Source organism: Chionomys nivalis, chromosome 8 (genome assembly GCF_950005125.1).
Source record: "Chionomys nivalis chromosome 8, mChiNiv1.1, whole genome shotgun sequence".
NCBI lineage: Eukaryota > Metazoa > Chordata > Mammalia > Rodentia > Cricetidae > Chionomys > Chionomys nivalis.
In genome coordinates, this window is record NC_080093.1 from 68,284,581 (window position 1) to 68,303,133 (window position 18,553).

General features: G+C 43.1%; 1 protein-coding gene across 2 annotated transcripts in view; it reads right to left on the bottom strand.

The window, feature by feature from the left end:
- Positions 1-18,179, bottom strand: part of Inpp5f (inositol polyphosphate-5-phosphatase F) — an 89,027-nt gene extending 70,848 nt beyond the window's left edge. For both annotated transcript variants that reach the window (XM_057779666.1, XM_057779667.1), the window contains exon 1: positions 17,846-18,179. In XM_057779666.1, the coding sequence (XP_057635649.1) occupies positions 17,846-17,942 (97 nt within the window). In that variant the 5' untranslated portion in view covers positions 17,943-18,179. The remainder of the gene's footprint in view (positions 1-17,845) is intronic.
- Positions 18,180-18,553: the final 374 nt, after the last annotated feature.

Here is an 18,553-nt window from a genome sequence, read left to right on the forward strand (position 1 = left end):
GAATAGATTGTTGAGTATTACTCTGAATTTGTCAAATGCAAATGGACTGGACATTGTTAATCTAATTCTTACCTGTATATATTTATTATACAATAAATATAGTTAAATAAGTTAGTTAAAATCTTCCTTTTTTTTTGTAGACAAAACAGAAGAAATGTGTGATATTTTGATCGTGTTCTGATAAATAAAGCTTGCATGGAGTCAGAGGGTAGAGCTAGCCACTAGCCAACCAAAATTAACTACAGAGGCTTTGGAGGACAGTAGACAGGACAGGAAGTAGTAAGGCAAGACATAGAGGAATTTGGTTCTCTGTTTGGAGGAAGGAACAGAGCGGGCAGGGAGTACTGGTAGCTTCTCTGCTTCTCTGATCTTTCAAGGCTCTTACCCCAATATGTGACTCCTGAATTTTTATTGATAAAGAATAATTAGAATAACACTTCAATTAACTGTTTTTATCTGTTACTTTTAAATGCTTTAACTCTTATTCCAATAGCAAGCTTGCCAACCCTATATTAGACATGAAAGTCTCACATCTGCCAACACAGATGTTCCTGCTGAAGAAACAGGGACAGCTTCCCTAACCTTGAAACTCTGATCTCCAAAGGTCACAACTGTAATGAGCTTTATGGACAGGAAGTGGGACTATCTAAGATGTTATGTTCTGGAATCTGTCCTTTTGTTAGGGAAATACATATCAAATACTTGCAAGGACACAGGCTCAGAACATATGAAAATACAGAAGTAGGACGGGGAATATCATTAAAAGAAGGGTACTTGCCTAGGTTCAAACAAGCTGGAGAGATGGCTTAGGTGCTTGCTGCTCAAACATGAGGTCTAGAGTTTGGATCCCAGGACCCATAACAAACCAGGTGTCCAGCCCCCAATTCAGGGGTGGAGTGGAGACAGAAGAATCTATAGGGTTTAGATTCTAAGAATCTAGCTAAGAAAACAGCCCCAGGTTCAGGGAGAGACCCTGACTCACTAGAATAGGTCAACAAAGAAAGAGAAATACAAATATCTCCTTCTGGTCTCTACATGCAACCCCCACCCCTCCCATAAGGGCAGACACAGATAGAAGCAACACATAAATAAATTCAAAATAATATTTAATACAACAACAATAGATTAATATTTAGGTAGCATGAGACCAGTGGGTTTAGCGAAAGTGTGAGTAGGGCTGGGAGTTAACTGAGGCCAGCTGACGAGAGATTTAAATACTTAAATAAAGGACAACGAGTCAGCACTTCCTGGAGACAATGACATAACTGAAATAGTGTTACAGCCGTGGATTTTAATCTCAGTCGACATAATGAATGCTCACCCAAAAGTTAAATAGGGCTCTCAACTGTTTGAGGTCCACAGGGGAAAATACTGTTCACACCATGGCTTGATGAGCACATTCAAATATGCAAGTGCCAGAAACAAGCCTTCATGAATGGAGGCTGGGGATAGGGAAACCAGCAGGCTACTGCAAAATCGTGGCTTGAAATGACAAAGGAGCTTGGGAAGTGGGTTGGTGGTGCTGTGAGTCATCGTGTAGCTTTCCAGCATCTACATGCAGCTCTCAACCACCTGAAACTACAGTTCCAGGGGACTTGATGCATCCTTTGGACGCCTGCAGACACCAGACATGCATGTGATTGATACACATGCATACATGCAGACAAAATACTCACACACTGAAAATAATCCATTTTTTTTTTTTAAAGAATGAAGAGAAGGTTGTGATGGCTTGGTGGGGTCAAGTACTTGCTGCAGAAGCATGATGACCTAAGTTCAGCTCCCCAGCAACCATGTAAAAAGCAGCAGGACACAGTGGTACACACCTGTGATACCAGTGCTAGGGCAGGGGACACAGTGAAACAACAGGATCACTGGGCCTTACTGACAGCCATTTAACTGTGGCAGGGGGAGGAGGGCCTCCAGGTCCAGTCAGAGCCCTGATCTCAAAGTTAAGAAGGCAGAGAGCAACAGTGGACACCTGATAACCTCTTCTGATCTCCACACACAACAGGAGACACACTGGCACACATACATGTGTATACCACACACTCAAAATGAATAAATGAAAAATAATAACACACACACAGAACAGCAATATCAACCTTGTAAGTTATTTTGCTCAAATATATGTAGTTGCTAAATATTTTGACCAGTTAATTATTAAGGTCTTTTTAAAAATCCCATGCTTTGTTTACTTGTTCCTTCATAATTTTTGCTTTATATGATTTTAAAGCTTTATTTATTTCATTTTGTGTGTATGATAATTTGCCTGCATGTATGTATGTTTACCATATGCGTGCCTGGTGCCAGTCCACAGAGTCTGAAGAGGGAGTCCAATTCCCTGAAACTGAAGTTATAGACGGGAGTGAGTCTCCACGCAGGTACTGGGAGCCAAACTTGGGTCCTCTGGAAGAATATCCAGTGCTCTAACTGCTGAGCCATCTCTGCAGCCTCATTGCTTTATATTTTTGAAACAAGCAGATATAGAGATTTGGGATAATTCTCTCTTGCCAGTAAATTTCTGTTTATCAAAATTACTGCCTTTACATCAAATAAATTGTTTGCCTAGTTTAACATTAATGTGAAAGAAACACATTAGGCATTAAAAGGGATAAATACAAACATTGTTAATCCAGTTCTACACCCTTTATCCTTGAAAACAAAGTCCAAAATTCCTTAGAAAGGCTTTTAAGCAGATGGGGGGTGGGGAGAATATGGGCTTGGTGGCCTTTAATTCCAGGATTCTAGAGGCACAGGCAGGAAGGTCTCTGCCAGTCCCTGGGCAACCTGGTCTAAATAGTGAATTCCAAGACATCAAGGACTACATAGAGAGACCCTGCCTCAAAATAGATAAATGATTCTTAGAAGAAAGCCTTTTAAGCCCTTGTCTGAACTATCCCTGACTGCCTTTCTCTGCCTCTCCACTCATCCAGGCCTAAAGTCACCCTCCACTCATCCAGGCTGGGTCTGGAATGCTGCTCCCCAACCACTTCTGCCTGTTCTTCATTCTAGCCTCAGGACAAGGGTCACTGGTCTTCAAGACACATTCCTCAGTCCTCCCACCCTAAGAGCTGGTCAGACTTTGCATAACAAATGTCTACCTCAGCATCTTGTTTTGGTTTAGTGTATCTAATTACTGACTTGGTTAACTCCTAGACTGCATTGGAACTCATGAAGAACAGGGAGCTCGCTGAGTAGTTTGCAGGTTCAGTTCATGTTCCCGGTGCATGGCACAATAGGTCCTGACCAAGCAACCACATTGGAAAGGCTCACTATTTAAGCCGACAGAAACTGAATTCATGTGGTCAAGTTCAGATATAACCATCAAGGCTGTAGGTAAAGTGACGGTCACCATCATCCAGCTGGTTAACATCAGAACAGTTTCCCATTCTCAGTCCAAGGTAGCTCTAACATATCTCCAGCACCACAGGTCCTCTAACCAAATAACCCCTGTTGTAATATTTTTGCATAGGGTGTGAGCTCACTATCACCATTCCAGCTGCCCAACCCAAAACCTCCAAGACACCCAGAATGCCTTTGCTGCTCACTAAGACCTACAGATTCTCTCCCCTCCACATCTGATGATCACTACACTTCTCTGCATACCTAATGCCACTGTCCTTGTCCAAAGCCAAGCCTTTCACCCTGTGAACCACAGAAAATGCTGTTATCAAGCCTGAAGAGATAGCTCAGCAGTTAAGAGGGCGCAGCGCGTCAGCCCTGTCTTACAGAGGAGAGGACTTATACTCAGTCCCTCTCCATTCCTACACACACACACACACACACACACACACACTTAGAAATAAATAAAAGTTAAAATTTAAATAGCCTCCAAAAAAAACTAAATCTTGTCTGTCTCTCTCTTTGAAAGCCAAGCAAAGTTTACTCAAGGTAATATCATTTTATGAGAGTCTAAAGCAAACACTCAGGGCAGAGAAGTTGCTAATTTCAGCAGTTACTTGTTGAAAGAAAATGGAGAGAGGAAAAAAGCCATGCCATTTGAGTTGACAGGCGAGGAGGGAAGTTTTAGAGAGAGTAAGGAAGACCTGAGTATCAGAAAAGGCATACTTGGGTTCTAGCCAGCATCCGAAAGAGACAGGAAAAAGGGAAAGGAAGGTTGCATCTTTCAGAGTCAGCTGGGCAGACTCAGCAGAAGCTCATGGAAGCTTACAGGGCCTATACTATTGGGTGGGTCTGGGAAGCAAAATCATTCAGCCTGTCTCTAGCATAGCTTGAGGTGGGCCCATCTTCCTAGTGTTGGTCCCTGTGGTTGAGCAGCATGACTAGACTAACACTTACGTTTTGGTAGCACAAAATGCTAGGATCCAGCAAGTTTCTTAACAAATAACAGGTACTGAATGTACTGAATGAACAGAAGCCTCTTGCACACTTTAAGAACTGTTGAGTCAGGAGGAAGAAAGCAGTAAGCTGTAAGAACACACATGAGCACCACCACCTGGCTTTGTTTTGTTTCTTTTTTGAGACAAGGTCTCACTAGGCTGGCCTCAGACTCAAAGATTCACCTGTCTCTGTGTCCTGAGTGCTGCAATTGAAGGCATGCGCTACCACACCTGGATGATATTTTGTTTATTTTAAGGGGGTGTTGGGGATCAAACTAGGGCCTTAAGCACATAAGGCAGCACTTGAGCACTAAAATACATTCCCAGCCTCGGGTTTTACTCTGCAGCTCTGCCTGGCCTATTCTCCTACCATATTTGACCTTAGAATGTGCAATATTTTAAACATATTTTTAAAAGTCTGATGTGGAGGCCAGAAATGGTGGCTCAGGCCTTTAATCCCAGCACTCAGGAGGCAGAGGCAGGCAGACCTCAAGATCAGCCTGGTCACAGAGTGAGATCCAGGACAGCCAGGACTACACACACAGAGAAACCCTGTCTGGAAAAACAACCAAACAGAAAGGAAAAGCTGCTGTAGAGGTCAGAGGATAACTTGCAGGGGTCAGTTCTCTCCTAACGCTCTAAGGAGTCGGGCTTGGCAACAAGCACCTTTACCCAGCGAGCCACCTCGACAGCCCCACAAAGATACCTGACAAAACCTGCGCTACCCAAGGAAAGACAGAGAGAACACTGGGGAGGGAAAGAACACAATAACTTAAAGGATATGTAAGAGGCAGAAATAGCACATTAATAGTCGTGATAAATGTAATCATTTTCAACTAACCAAACAAAGGGCTACTGACTCCAAATCCTGTTTCGTCCACCTGTGTGAACCTGGGACCTGGGACAGTGCTTGGTGCCTAAGAGGCGTTCACTCAACAGTTACTCAATGAAATGAATAAATAAAAAGACGCAAAGGACGAAAATGGATTTCTCCTAACAACTGGTTATTTCCATAAACGACTAGCAAGACTAACATTTCAGGGTGTTTGTTGTGCAGAGTACTAGAGTGGAGAAGCAGGACCTGGCATACGCTAGACAAATATTCTAACAACAAACCACACAGCCCAAGATTTTATTATTTTTAAAGACAAATCAAAACACTAGTCTTTGCTATATTGGCACTTTTAAAACAAATGCATTGATGGGCCAGAGAGATGGCTCAGTAGTCAAGAGCATTTGCTATTCTTGCAGAGTGCCCAGTTTGATTCTTAACACCCATGTGGCAACTTACAACCATACTTAACTCAAGTTCCAGGGAATCAGACAACCTCTTCTGGCTTCCAAAGGCACCAGGCATGTACATAGAACACACACATACATGCAGACAAAACACTTATACACATAAAATAAAAAATAAACCTTTAAAAGCTAGTAATAAATAAATGTCAGCACTTGGGAGGCAGAGGCAGTAGGAACTCTGAGAATTCCAGGCCAGCCAGGCTTACCTAGTGAGACTTTTTTTCAAAAAAAAAAAAAACAAAAAAAACAGTGTTGGTCTATCAATAATAATTAATGATAAGATGTGATCCCAAGAGACAGGAACCAGTGAGACCTGAACAGACTTTGTAACTGGTCAGGAAATGGAGGATCCATTTTGGAGCTGCTGGAATTGATCATTTAGTAGAGCATGCAATGGACAAGCTGTATGTGTGTGTGAGTGTATGCATGAATATGCACATCTCATGTAAACATGAAATACATTATAATCTTATTCTTCACTCAGGAAATAAAACAAGCTAGCACTAGCAAAGCCTAGCGTATAATGTGGTAGATGGTGGTAGTCTGGGCATACACAACAACGAAGGAGTTGACACTGTCAGCATTTTTAATGGCTAGTCTGGGAACAGAAAAGACCAGAATGGCAGAGAAAGTGGCCGTGCCTTGTGCCATCCCTCCACAAAGAACACCCATGTAACTGAACTGCTCCAACCATTTATAACCTGTCCTTCAGCTAGTGGCAAACAAATTCAAAGACGAACATTTTAAATTCACAAATAAGTTTTAAAATTTAGTACTACCAAAGTTACATAATAAGAACTCTTTACAAACTACACAAGTGTAGCATTTTAGAAATAATGCCAAATTTTAATTTGTGAAATAATAAGGCAACATACAGTCAAATCCTGTCATTGAAACAAGCTCAGCTATTTGACCCATTAAGTCAACACGTCCACTAATTTCAAGACCATCTGGCAGGAGTGCACAGCTTCTATTTTCATGTGCCCTTCTCTTCCTGGTACACAAAAAACAAGTGATTAAGCACTGTGTGCCTGCAGAGAGCATGAGTCATTCATTCCAAGATCCCAGAGCGAAGGCACTCCCTCAGAGCAAGAGCCCGAGGAGTCTATGCAGCTCAGAGGCGAGTTTCAGCTGCGGCTTTAAAAGGGGGCAGATAGTTTATGCATATCTAATCGGACCCCAGTTTCACTTCCTGCTAAAGACAAAAACTATTATTCCTCTGACACTCACCAAACCAAAGTCAGACGGATGAAGAAAGAGCTTTAGGACGAGGAACTGAAAGCTCCAATTGTTAGCACGTCATGCTTTGATTCTCAGAATTTAATGAGGCGGGACAGCAGGGTAAGTAATAACTTCATTCAGGCGCCATCTTAAAGATCAAAGTTTGATCCACAGTTCCTTAACCTCCATAATGCTAATTATTTCTCTGCCAGGCAGCAAGCTGAAGTATTCATCCAATTCCGAAGTTGTGGCAGGTGGTGATTTCCCAGGGTAAAACCAAGCTCAAGGGCTATCAACCCAGGCTGCTTATTAATATCATCTAGGCGGCCTATAAACTACTCATGTCTGGGCTCACCTTGGAGAGATGCACTTAACTGGCCGGGTTGGAGGGGAGGGTGACAGCATAGATAGAATTGTTAAATCCTTCTGACATAAAGGTGATTCTGACATATAGGCAGGTTTAGAATTAGTTGCCTAAGTGATTACAGATCCCTGGGAGGAATCCACCTGAGTAGCTTAGTTTTACTCTATCAGCCTGACTCATGAATGATGCATGGGACATGCCATCCACGGAAACTGTAAAGATCAAACTCCACAGATATTACCTAATATAGAGAGCTGGCATTAAAGCTGTCTAAGGTACAGAAAGAAACACACATCCAAAGACAAGGGGAGGGGATGTCAGTCAGTACATAGAGAGTTGGCCTAGCGCCCACGAGGCCTTAGGTTTAATACTCAGTACTATAAAAACCAAACAAGGTGAAGTACTCCTGTAACTCCAGTACTTGGGAAGGGGAGACAGGTTATCAAAGGTCAAAGTATCCTTGGCTGTATAGTGAGTTCGAGGGCAAGGAGGGAGATAGTAATCTGAGAGAAACCCCGGTATTTCCCTTTCCTCATTTAGACACAGCCATTAACACTCAACAGACACAACCTTTCTCTCAGCTGGTTTTTAAATAATTGCATCTTTTTTTCTGAAAAATTTGAAAAATTTATTTAAAACTCTTCTGTATTTTGTTCTAGGATTTCTTGGGTTTTTTTTTTTTTGTTGTTGTTGTTGGTTTTTCGAGACAGGGTTTCTCTGTGGTTTTGGAGCCTGTCCTGGAACTAGCTCTTGTAGACCAGGCTGGTCTCGAACTCACAGAGATTCGCCTGCCTCTGCCTCCCAAGTGCTGGGATTAAAGGCCACCACCACTATCTTGAATTCACTGTTTCACCTGGCCTTAGATGAAGAACAGCTTCCATTTCAGGAAAAACAAACAAACAAACAAAAAACCAGGAGTGGGAAAGTAGAGGAAAGTGGTACATCATCTTACAGTCTGCCAGTTAGATCCTACTTGTCCTTATAGGCTCCCCATCCTCTATGGCACCCTGCTAGAAGGAAGGCATTATACCTAAAAAGTGTTGTTTCAGCTGGACATGGCAGTGCATGTTTTTGACCCCAGAACTTGGGAGTCAAAGACCAGCCTGGTCTACATTGGGAGTTCCGGGACAGCCTGGGCTACATAAAGAGAGTCTATCACATGAAACAAAAGCAAGGTATTATTTTTGGTAAGTTAAATTCCCACAGCGCACAAGCTTGGTGCCTTCAAAAAGCCTTTTTACTTTTATAGGGCGATGTGATCTGGCTATTTAGAGCTGAAAGAACGTCACAATTAAACCAAGGAACACCTTTCTTCCCATTTATTAGGAAAGAAACGGGGGTAAGAACCACTTAGACCTCAAAACCTCAAGACTCAAATTAGTGAGCCAGGCATAGTGTTCCCAGCACTCCACTTTACATTCACCCTAGTACTGTGAGACAAGAGGATCAGAAAGCCAGTGTTACCCTCTGCTACCTACTAAGCTCAAGGACAGCTAGGGCAAGTGACAACCTGTCTCAAAACAAACAAACCCAACTCAATCTTGCACTTAACTTTGTGTAAAGGCTCTAAGCTAGTGTCTGTCTTTAGAACCCCTGTGGGTTTCCTCCCTGGACCACACTTCCTGCTAGCTTGGTAGCAGGGTTATCCATCTTTTTACTTTGGCATATACCAGGTAGACAATCTCCAAACAATACTTGCCTTTGTTTAGTTTGAGACAGGGTTTCATGTCACCAACACTAGCCTTGAACCCCCTAGGTAATCACGGTCATTTGAATAGGTATGACCCCCATAGCCTTATGTGATGGAATGCTTGGCCCATAGGGGAGTGGCATTATTAGGTGGCCTTGCTGGAGTAGGAAGTGTTCCTTGGGGGTGGGCTTTGAGGTCTCATATGCTCAAGCTACAACTAGTGTAGCAGTCTTCTTTTGCTACCTTTCTATTAAGATGCAAAACTCTCAGTTCCTTCTCCAGCACCATGGCTGCCTACATAATGCCACGTCTCTGTCAAGATGATAGTGGACTAATTAGATGTTTTCCTTTATATGAATTGCCATGGTCATGGTGTCTCTTCACAGCAATAGAAACCCTAACTAAGACAGTGAGAGAGGATGGCTTTGAATTCCTGATCCTCCGCCTCCACCTCCCAAGTTCTGGGATTACAGACCTGCATCAGCATTTTACACTGGGTTTTATGTAGTAATGAGGATAGACCCCAGGGTTTTGTGCATGTTAGGCACAAATTCTGTCACTTGAGCTACAAACATCTCCAGCCCCCAACCAATAATTTTTTTGAAAGACTAAATGACTTCACAGTGTAATTTAAAAGACAAAAGAAACAAAATGCTAAATTAAATGGGAGGGCTCTTCTTCAAGAAATGAGAGTACTGGAAAGTTAGGAAAATGTCACAGCTCTAGAAATGAGTCTGAGAAGGCAGGCTAGTACACCACCATCCTCAGAAGCTCCTAGTGTGCCCACCACAGCCTTGCTGGGCAAAGACAGTTACCCTGAGCTCAGAGTAGGGTGAAAAGGGTTTGTGTCTGGCATAAAAGCAATGTTTAATTATGTGAAACACCAGGAATCTTATACTCACAAAAAAAGGAGGAAAAAAACCCTTAATGTTACAGTTAGATATTATAACTGTCTAAATGAGATATATTAGTACTGCATAAACGATGGAATTTAAAGCTCAGTATTACTTTAAAAGAAAGTGAAAAGTTGTTTGAAAAGAATGAGATTCCTTAAACAAATTAGTATATCCTGATGCATCCTACTATTAAGTTAAGGAAATACAAGAGTAAATTTGAAAGAACCTAAAACCAAAATAAGCTTTGGGTTTTTATTGTTTTTTTTTTTAAATATCTCACACATATGTTGATGTGTGTATATAAAAGACAGACTCTCACTATGTAACTCTGGCTGGCCTGAAACTCAGAGATCTGCCTCCGAAGTGCTAGGATTAGATATTTACATCTTAATGTTTTGTTTTGTTTTTTGAGACGGGGCTTACAGAAGCCCTGGCTGTCATAGAACTTGCTCTGTAGACCAGACTGGCCTCGAACTTACAGCAATCGTCTGCCCCTGTCTCCAGAGTCCTGGGATTAAAGGAATGCACCACCACCATGCAGCTATAATTTTATTAAATCTTTAAGAGTTTAAATAAAATGTATTTTGCTCATATTCACCCTCCACTTGATGCTTTGGTGTTTCCAGACAGTGTTTCATGTAACTGAAGATAACCTTGAACTTCATAATATATTTTTCGAGACAGGGTTTCTCTGTAGCTTCAGAGCCTGTCCTGGAACCAGCTCTTGTAGACCAGACCTCGAACTCACAGAGATCTACCTGCCTCCGCCTCCTGAGTGCTGGGATTAAGGCGTGGGCTACCACTGCCTGCCTAACATTGAACGTCTAACATTCCCGTCTCCACCTCCCAAATTCTAGGCTTAAGGCACGTGGCGGGAATCAAAGCAACACTGACCTAAAATCTACCTATATTTCTCAGTTAGCTTTACCAAAGAAAGTATGACTGATTTTCTTTTTTCTTTTTTTAATGAATGGAAGCAGTTCCCTTAAGGGTCTCTCAATATCTGCAAGATGAGCCATCCTCCAGAACATGCAACTGAAAGAAGACATTATCAGTGTGTGCCAAGTACTATAATGCTTAATGCTCAATGTTTAGCCTCACTTTCAAAACACTATATATACATTATTACTTATATACCACCATCAGCCAGAAATTGTAATGGGAGTTTCTTCTCCTGCCCGCCAGTTCCCAAATAACCACTCAGATGTTTACTATTACTTATAAATGCTAGACTGATGACTCCGACTTATTTCTAACTAGCTCTTACATTTAAATTAGCCTGTTTCTATTCATTTATATTTTGCTATGAGGTCGTGGTGTTACCAATATGCTAGCATCTTGCCTCTTGGGTGGGTGGCATCTCCCTTGATTCCACCCTTCTCCTGTATCTTTGTTTGGATTTCCCACCCAGCTCTATCCTGCCTTGCCAAAGGCCAAAGCAACTTTATTTATCAATCAATGAGAGCAACACATTCACAGTGCACAGAAAGACCATCCACAGCAAAGAATAACAACATTTCCCCCTATTTTGATAAAGGCTTTGATTCAAATGTTCTCCACTCACTTATGACCAGTTGACACACGATGACTGTAACTTAGATCAATTAACATGTCATGATTTATCAAGGCTCTGTGACATCACTGTCCCCTCACACTTGTATACTCAAAGTTAGATTTTGGAGTATTGTTTTAAAACATTTGAACAGGAATAGAACAGTCTGTAAAACAAACAAACAACAACAAAAAAAAAAACCCCACAGAGATAGCAATGCAGTTTGTAAAGACCTAACACATTTAAATCCCCATAAAGTCACACTAAAATTAGAGCATACTGAATCAACAGTACAGCTGAACTAGTATGATTCTTCCAATAGTCTAGTATCTGTGTACAAAGACATGAGCCTACTGCACCTTAAAGTTCAAGGAGAAAACGAGCAAGAGCAACCTTTTTGGTAGAAGGGCCAGGTGGGAGAAAAATAAAGACATCTGTGTGTCCCACTCATTTTCATTTAAAAAGAAACCAGATCTACTGAACTCCACAGGTTTTTAAGACAGAGTCCCCCTTGACAGGAAAAAATGTCAACAAGAAACAAGCACAGTACCAGAGGCAATGTTTGACAATGTACGAGTCTTTGGTCCTAGCCACTATTTAATCCTCCCAATAAGCCTTTGATGCTCAAACTACACAAGGTGAACGGGGGACGATAATTATTCCAATACAGCTCTGGCAGATGACCTTCTGAGGGCCATCCACCATAGGTCTAGAGATAAATGTATTCTTCCTCCGTGCTAAGCTGTGTTAACCGGGAGGTCCCATGATGCTGGACACCTTGGAGAGCTCTAATGCAGCCAGGTTCCTGAAACACTACACTGAGGTCACCTAGGTCTTGCACCTGGCAGCTCTACTCTCTGTCAGTCTTTGTACCCTATGCCACTCCTTCCTCAGTGTTCTGACTTGATGGTACTCTCCTTTGGCAGGCTCCAGCCAGAACACCAGTATCTAGGAATCAAGAATTTAAAAAAAAAAAATCCTTCCATCTTTGAAGGCGATTACCTTAAAGGTTTGTTCTCTTCCATTCTCTCTGCTCTGTGTACTCTGAAAGGTCACCCTGAAACTGGATCTAGGATTCTTGCAAAGCTACGCTAAGACAGGGTTCAGGTTGCTCATCACTGGAGGAAACAGCTCCCATGCAGTACATACCAAGATCTACCCCATGATCTATCCCCACTTTTTCCACAGATGCTCTAAAAACCCAAGAAGGAAAAACCTGAAAAACTGAAGCGGCTAGAAAGCTATTTGTCAACCTACCATATAACAACATTGTGGAGTTCCTTATACCCACATAAACTAAGTTTGCAGGAAATGAGACAAGGCAGGCACAGGGACAAGAACAAATGAGAAGTCCCGTTATCAGCCTGTGCAGCCTGCACTGACCTTTCCTTAGTGTGCTGGCCTTCCCATGTGAGGGGCCTCTTAATCTCCTATAGGCTGCATTTCATAGATGCCCATGAAACACAAATCTTACAGCCTCATAGTCAACAAGGTAGAGAGGTTTATTATTTATTTATATATTCATTATATTTGTTTTATCAAGACAGGGTTTCTCTGTATTACCCTGGCTGTCCTAGAGCTCACTCTGTAGACCAGGCTGGCCTTGAACTCACAGAGATCCTTGCCTCTGCCCCCTGAGTGCTTGGATTAAAGGCGTGTGCCTCCACACCCAGCTTTATAAAACAATATTGTCAGTACTGAAGAATATGACTGTGGAGCCATATATTGGAGCAGAAGCCTTGGCTCTCCCTCTTCCTCCAAGAATTTGGAGAAATTATTCCTTTATGCTTCAACGTTCTCATCTGTAACAGAAGAAGTTATTAACAAAATTAACTTCCAGAGTTTTACTGCGGGATGAAAATGGAATAACAGATAGAGACAGAGCACTGTCTGGCTCGGAAATGCTCAATAAGTAAAAGCTGCTACTGTACGCTGGTAATCAATCTTGGGTGAAGATGCAGATAACAAACTAAATGTAAAGGCTCATTCAGCCCAACTGCTGCCATGTTGACAGTATACTATATAGGTAACAAAAGTAGTACACAATACAAAATGAGCACTTTTTCAAAGAAATTAAAGGCAAAAAACACTAGTAAAGCTGGTTACAATGATAACAAAAATTGTTAAAGCCAAGCATGGTGGTTCATGCCTATAGTCCTAGAACTCAAGAAGCTGAGGCAGGAGCAGGAGAATTAGGGGTTCAAGGCCAGCCTGCACTAATTGAGATCTTGCCTCAGAATATGTAAATATGTGTGTGTGTACATATCAGCAGGACACAAAATACTAAATAAACTGAATACAGTTTCACAACACAACAGCCCTCCAGAGGTTAGTATTCTATATGGATTTCAATTCTATAATAATTTCCCATTTTAAAAAGTTAACTTCATTTGACAGTGAAAAATAATTTCAGGCTGGCAAAATGATAAAGGTGATTGCCACTAAGCCTGACAATCGAAGTTTGATCCCTAGGTGGAAGGAGAGAATGGCCACAAGTTGTCCTCTGACCTCCACAAGTACAAAGCAACATGTAAAAGCCACTTCCCTCTAAAAGGAAAAATAATTGGATTGCCAAAACTGTAAGACAGGCAGAAAAACTTGGTGTGAATTCTGACATCTAGTATCCCCTGGGGTGGTGGGGAGAAAGAGAAAAGAAAAAGAAAAGAAATGCTCACTACTGTGTATCATTTAAAGTACCATTTGCTATATATGGACCATGCGCTTATAAATGCTGTGTGTTCAGCAGGTGCTCTGAGATCTTTCATGGTCACTCAGTCTCGGAATAGAATGAGGTAACACACAGAAATAAATTATGTAACACTGCCCCATCACACAAAGCCGAAAGAGTGGAAGCAATTTTAAATGGAAAAGACTACTTAACTATTTCCAATAGTGAATTATATATCGTTTTTTAATTTCTTAAACTAAAATCCTTTTAAATATATATGTAGTAAATATATTTTTTATTTTTAATTAACATACAAATTACTGGATTTGCCTCTGTGTGTGTGTGTTACAGTATTTTCAAGAAAAATATGTTTCAGCTGACTCTCCCCCTCCCTGATCTTGTCCATGACCCTGGTCTTCCCTTGTGCCCTCTGACCCAACGCCCAGAACCTCTTTTCTGTTTTGCTGTCTCATGTGCCCCATTACCCTCCTCCTTTCTCCCCTTCTTCTGACATCCTTTCGATTAAACTATAATTCTTAGTGTCAGACATTAAACTCTACTCTCTGGAGATTACTGAATATTTGCACAGCACTTTCCTGGGAGAAGTTAAAACAACATAAATACTTTTTTTCTGGTGGCCATTAACTTGCAATAGTGATAAGCATCTTAAAAAGAAAAATAACAAACCAAAAGCCCAATGATTTACAAAAACATAGACTACTCACTTCTGTTAGGAAAATAAAAACAGACAAATATTCACGTTCAATTTTTTTCCTTAAAAAATTAAACAGTGTCAAAAAATAAGGAATCCTATCACAAAAAAATCACAAGTTTAAGTTCTAACATTTCTCGATGAACTGAACAAAGATTTTCCACTCAATTACATAAATCTTTTTTTGTTTCTTTTGAGTGTTTGTTTGAGACAGGGTCTCTCTATTACGTAGTTTTGGCTGTCCTGGAACTCAATATGTAGACCAGGCTAACCTGAAACTTACAGATATGAGATCCACCTACCTCTGCCTCCTGAGTGCTGGAATTAGAAGTGATCACCACCACTATCGGCCTAAACAAATCTTTAAAAAGAGTCACTCAGCCCAGGAGTGGTGGTGTAGGTCTTGAATCCCAGTACTCAGGAGGCAGAGGCAGGAGGATCTCTGTGAGTTCAAGGCCAACCTGGTTACAAAGCTAGTCCCAGGACAGCTAGGGCTATTACACAGAGAAACCTTGTCTCAAAAAAAAAAAAAAGAGAGAGAGAGACACACACACACAGAATCACTCAGCTAGGTATCATAGGTGACACTGTAATCCCATAATCCAGGAGGAGGCAGAGATCAAAGCAGTGTGAGTTTGAGATCAGCGACACAGTGAGTTTCAGGCTAGCCTGGGCTATAGAGCAAGAAGGGGATGGGGAATCAGAATGAGGCCTAAAATGAACATAAGTGATCATCTTACTTTTACAACAAAGATTTAAATGTGAGGAAACTTGAAGTTATGTTTAATTCAGGTTACCTCAATCATAAAGTATGTTCTGGATTGATTACACTCTTCAGCCCAGAGACACCAAGATTATTAATGAAGCAAAGCCTGTGAAGAGGAAATAATGACCACTGAGAAGATATAGGCTAATGTGGAAAGGGAGGATTATAACTGCAGTTTGTACAAAGTATAGAAAACATCAAGAAACAAAACAAAATGACCAATAACTCTGCCCCATGGATGCAGGCTACACCAGTACAGAGTGGGTGGCCTCGAACAGAAGTCTCACACAATGAATGACCTAGGCAGGCAGGAACTGAGAATATCAGGGATTCTGAGCTATGGAAATGCTCATGTTAACCTTAACTATCATTATCACTTATTTTTCTTATGTCTCCAGGAAAAAAAGAAAATTTCTTGTTTCTGGTCATTTAGTAGTCACATGTTAAAAAAAAAATCACAATTCCCAGCACTGTTTGGTCCTATAATACCACCCGTGGTGAAACAAACTTGGTCAGTAGTTTGCTCAGTTGTTGAATAACCGGGGGGGGAAAACTAAAGATTTTAACTGTTGTCACTTCAAACAAGAGCAAACCTGGCCATAAAAACAGAGGAGAATGTTCAATAGAATAAACAGGATTTGAAATAACTGTACGGATAAAAGACCTGAAGAGCATTCATGCCAATTAAACATTATTACTAAAATAGTTATTCTTAGAATCGTGAGTATTGAACAGACTAAACTATTTAGTAACTACATGGGTGTGCCATGTACTCAACTTGAACGCCTAAGGCTCACAACAGCCTACTAATTCTGAAATATGATGGCTTCTGCCTTCCTCTAGATTTGTGGTCCATGTTTGTGGGTAATGGGCTACATATCTAAGAAATAAAAGAAACTTAATTGTAATGGCTAGAACAAACTTTTTTATTATGGGGAAAAGTGTTAACTTTGCTTTCTGATATGGACTTTGAACAAAGTGTAACCCAAACCAAATGGCTTATTCCAAAAAAGCCTGGGGTTAAGCTTCTCGTTGAGGAAACTGCCGAGCACAGGAAATTTCGTCCTGTCTGATGAGCTGATAAGGACTTCCAAGTTCCATTCAGTCCTGCATTCCAGCTCCCAGGAACTGGCTTTTGGGAATTTTACAGTCTAATTCTCCCTGCTCTAAACCTCACACGGGTGGCAGGCTAGGAAAGTAGTCAAATTGGGGTAAAGAAGAAAGCAAGAGACTAGCCTAAACTAGCCTACTTATATCATCTATCCCAAGGTCACCAGGAGTCTTGTGGATAAGGTAGTGTCTCCGTTCTGAAAAGAGGACATAAAATACAGTGACAAGGAAATACAGCCAGAACCATATTTCTGGAGAAGGAAAAAACGTTCTCCTTCGAGCAACATAGCAGGCCTTCGTGATGACACAGGAGATTCGGCGGAAAAGTGTCCGGGAGGTCACTGAAGTGCCCTTCTGTATTGAATGTCCCCTGGAAAGGAATATCCTGACCCTGCTCCTCAGGCTGCCATGGTGAGTGGGGCTCACACACTAAAGGACCTGTTACCTAAGTGGTAACAAGATGACCCGAAAAGTCCCTTTGAAGCTGTTACACTAGATGCACTCCAGGAATACAGGTAAACTTCCGAGGGTGGCTCTTTCAAGAGTTCCAGACTCACTTTTCCTAAAGTCAAAAGCTCTTGAGTAGATAATAAAAAAGCACTGGCAACTAAGCAGAAGTTGCCCAGACTCCCCAGAGAGATACGGAGACAGCAGCTGTCTGAGGACAGGTGCTGCTGCCTAACCCGACTGCTAAGTTTCCCAAGGCAAATGATGGAGGCTTTTGACCTCTCCTAACCGTTTAAGTGACAGCCGACACAATTTCTTCTCGAAAATGGCAAGTCATACACAGAGCTTTCGATCAAGTGATGTGAGGTAACCCTCGTGAAGTCACTCTTTAATAAGGGACCGGGGAACAACACAAGATGTCAACAGGGAGAGTCCCGCCAAGGCTTCCATTGAACTACATGGAATTCGAACCCAGAACTTTCCCGCGCTGGACTGCGTGAAGCCGGCGCAGGTGGAGGCCTGAGGGACCCGGTCCCCACTCCCCAGGCCCCAGATACTGGAGGAGGCACATTAAAGGGGGGTGACCGGCCTTTCCCGCCGCACAGAGGACAGGAGTGCGCGCCAAGGAGGCGGCCGCGCCCCTCAGGACCGGAGCTGACATTTCCAAGCGGCCCGCCCAGTCTCCCGGTCGCTGCTCCGGGGGGGCCCCGGGCCGCGCCCCCCCACTGCGCTCCAGCTGGCCCGCTCGCCCCACCCAGCCCGCGCCGAGCGCCTCACCCGGTCGGAGCTGCAGGCCGCCGTCGCGCCGGCTGCACCACAGTGCGCGCTCGCCCTGCTGCAGGATGTAGTGGTCCTTGGCTTGGAAGAGCTCCATACCGGCCCCACGCGTTCCGGGGAGGCGGCGGTCCCCGGTCCGGGCACAGCAGCGGCCCGCCGGGGAGCTGTGCAAACGTCCTCCTCCACCGCGACCACCAGAGTCCGTGCCTGGGGGAGAGGCCGAGGACCCACGGCTCTGAGGAACAGGGAGGGGAAGCACCCCGGGACCTGACCCACCAGCGGAGATCACGCTCGGGCGGCCGCGGCCCTAGAGGCCTCTCCCCGCTCCCCCGCAGCTACCCTACTCAGGCCCCGCCCCCTACCCTGAGGCTCCACCTCCTTTAGTTCATCCTGGCTCCCCCTAGACTCCGCCTCCTCCCAGGTTCCTCCCCTTGCCGTGCAACTCTACCTCCGGTAGTTCCGCCCCTCTCCCCTAGGCACCGCCCTTACTCAGGCTCCTCCCCCGGCCCGCCGACTCCACCTCCTGTAGTTTGTCCCGGGTTCCCCCCCAAGGCCCCGCCCCTTACGTTCCTTCCCCGACCAGTCGACTCCGCCTCCCTCTGTAGTTCTCCGAATGGCGCCCAGGCCCCGCCCCGGTCCCGCCCACTAGCCCCGCCCCCTGTCTCGAGCCTTTCTTCTTTGAGCTCTCAGCTGGCGGTTCCGCTGCGT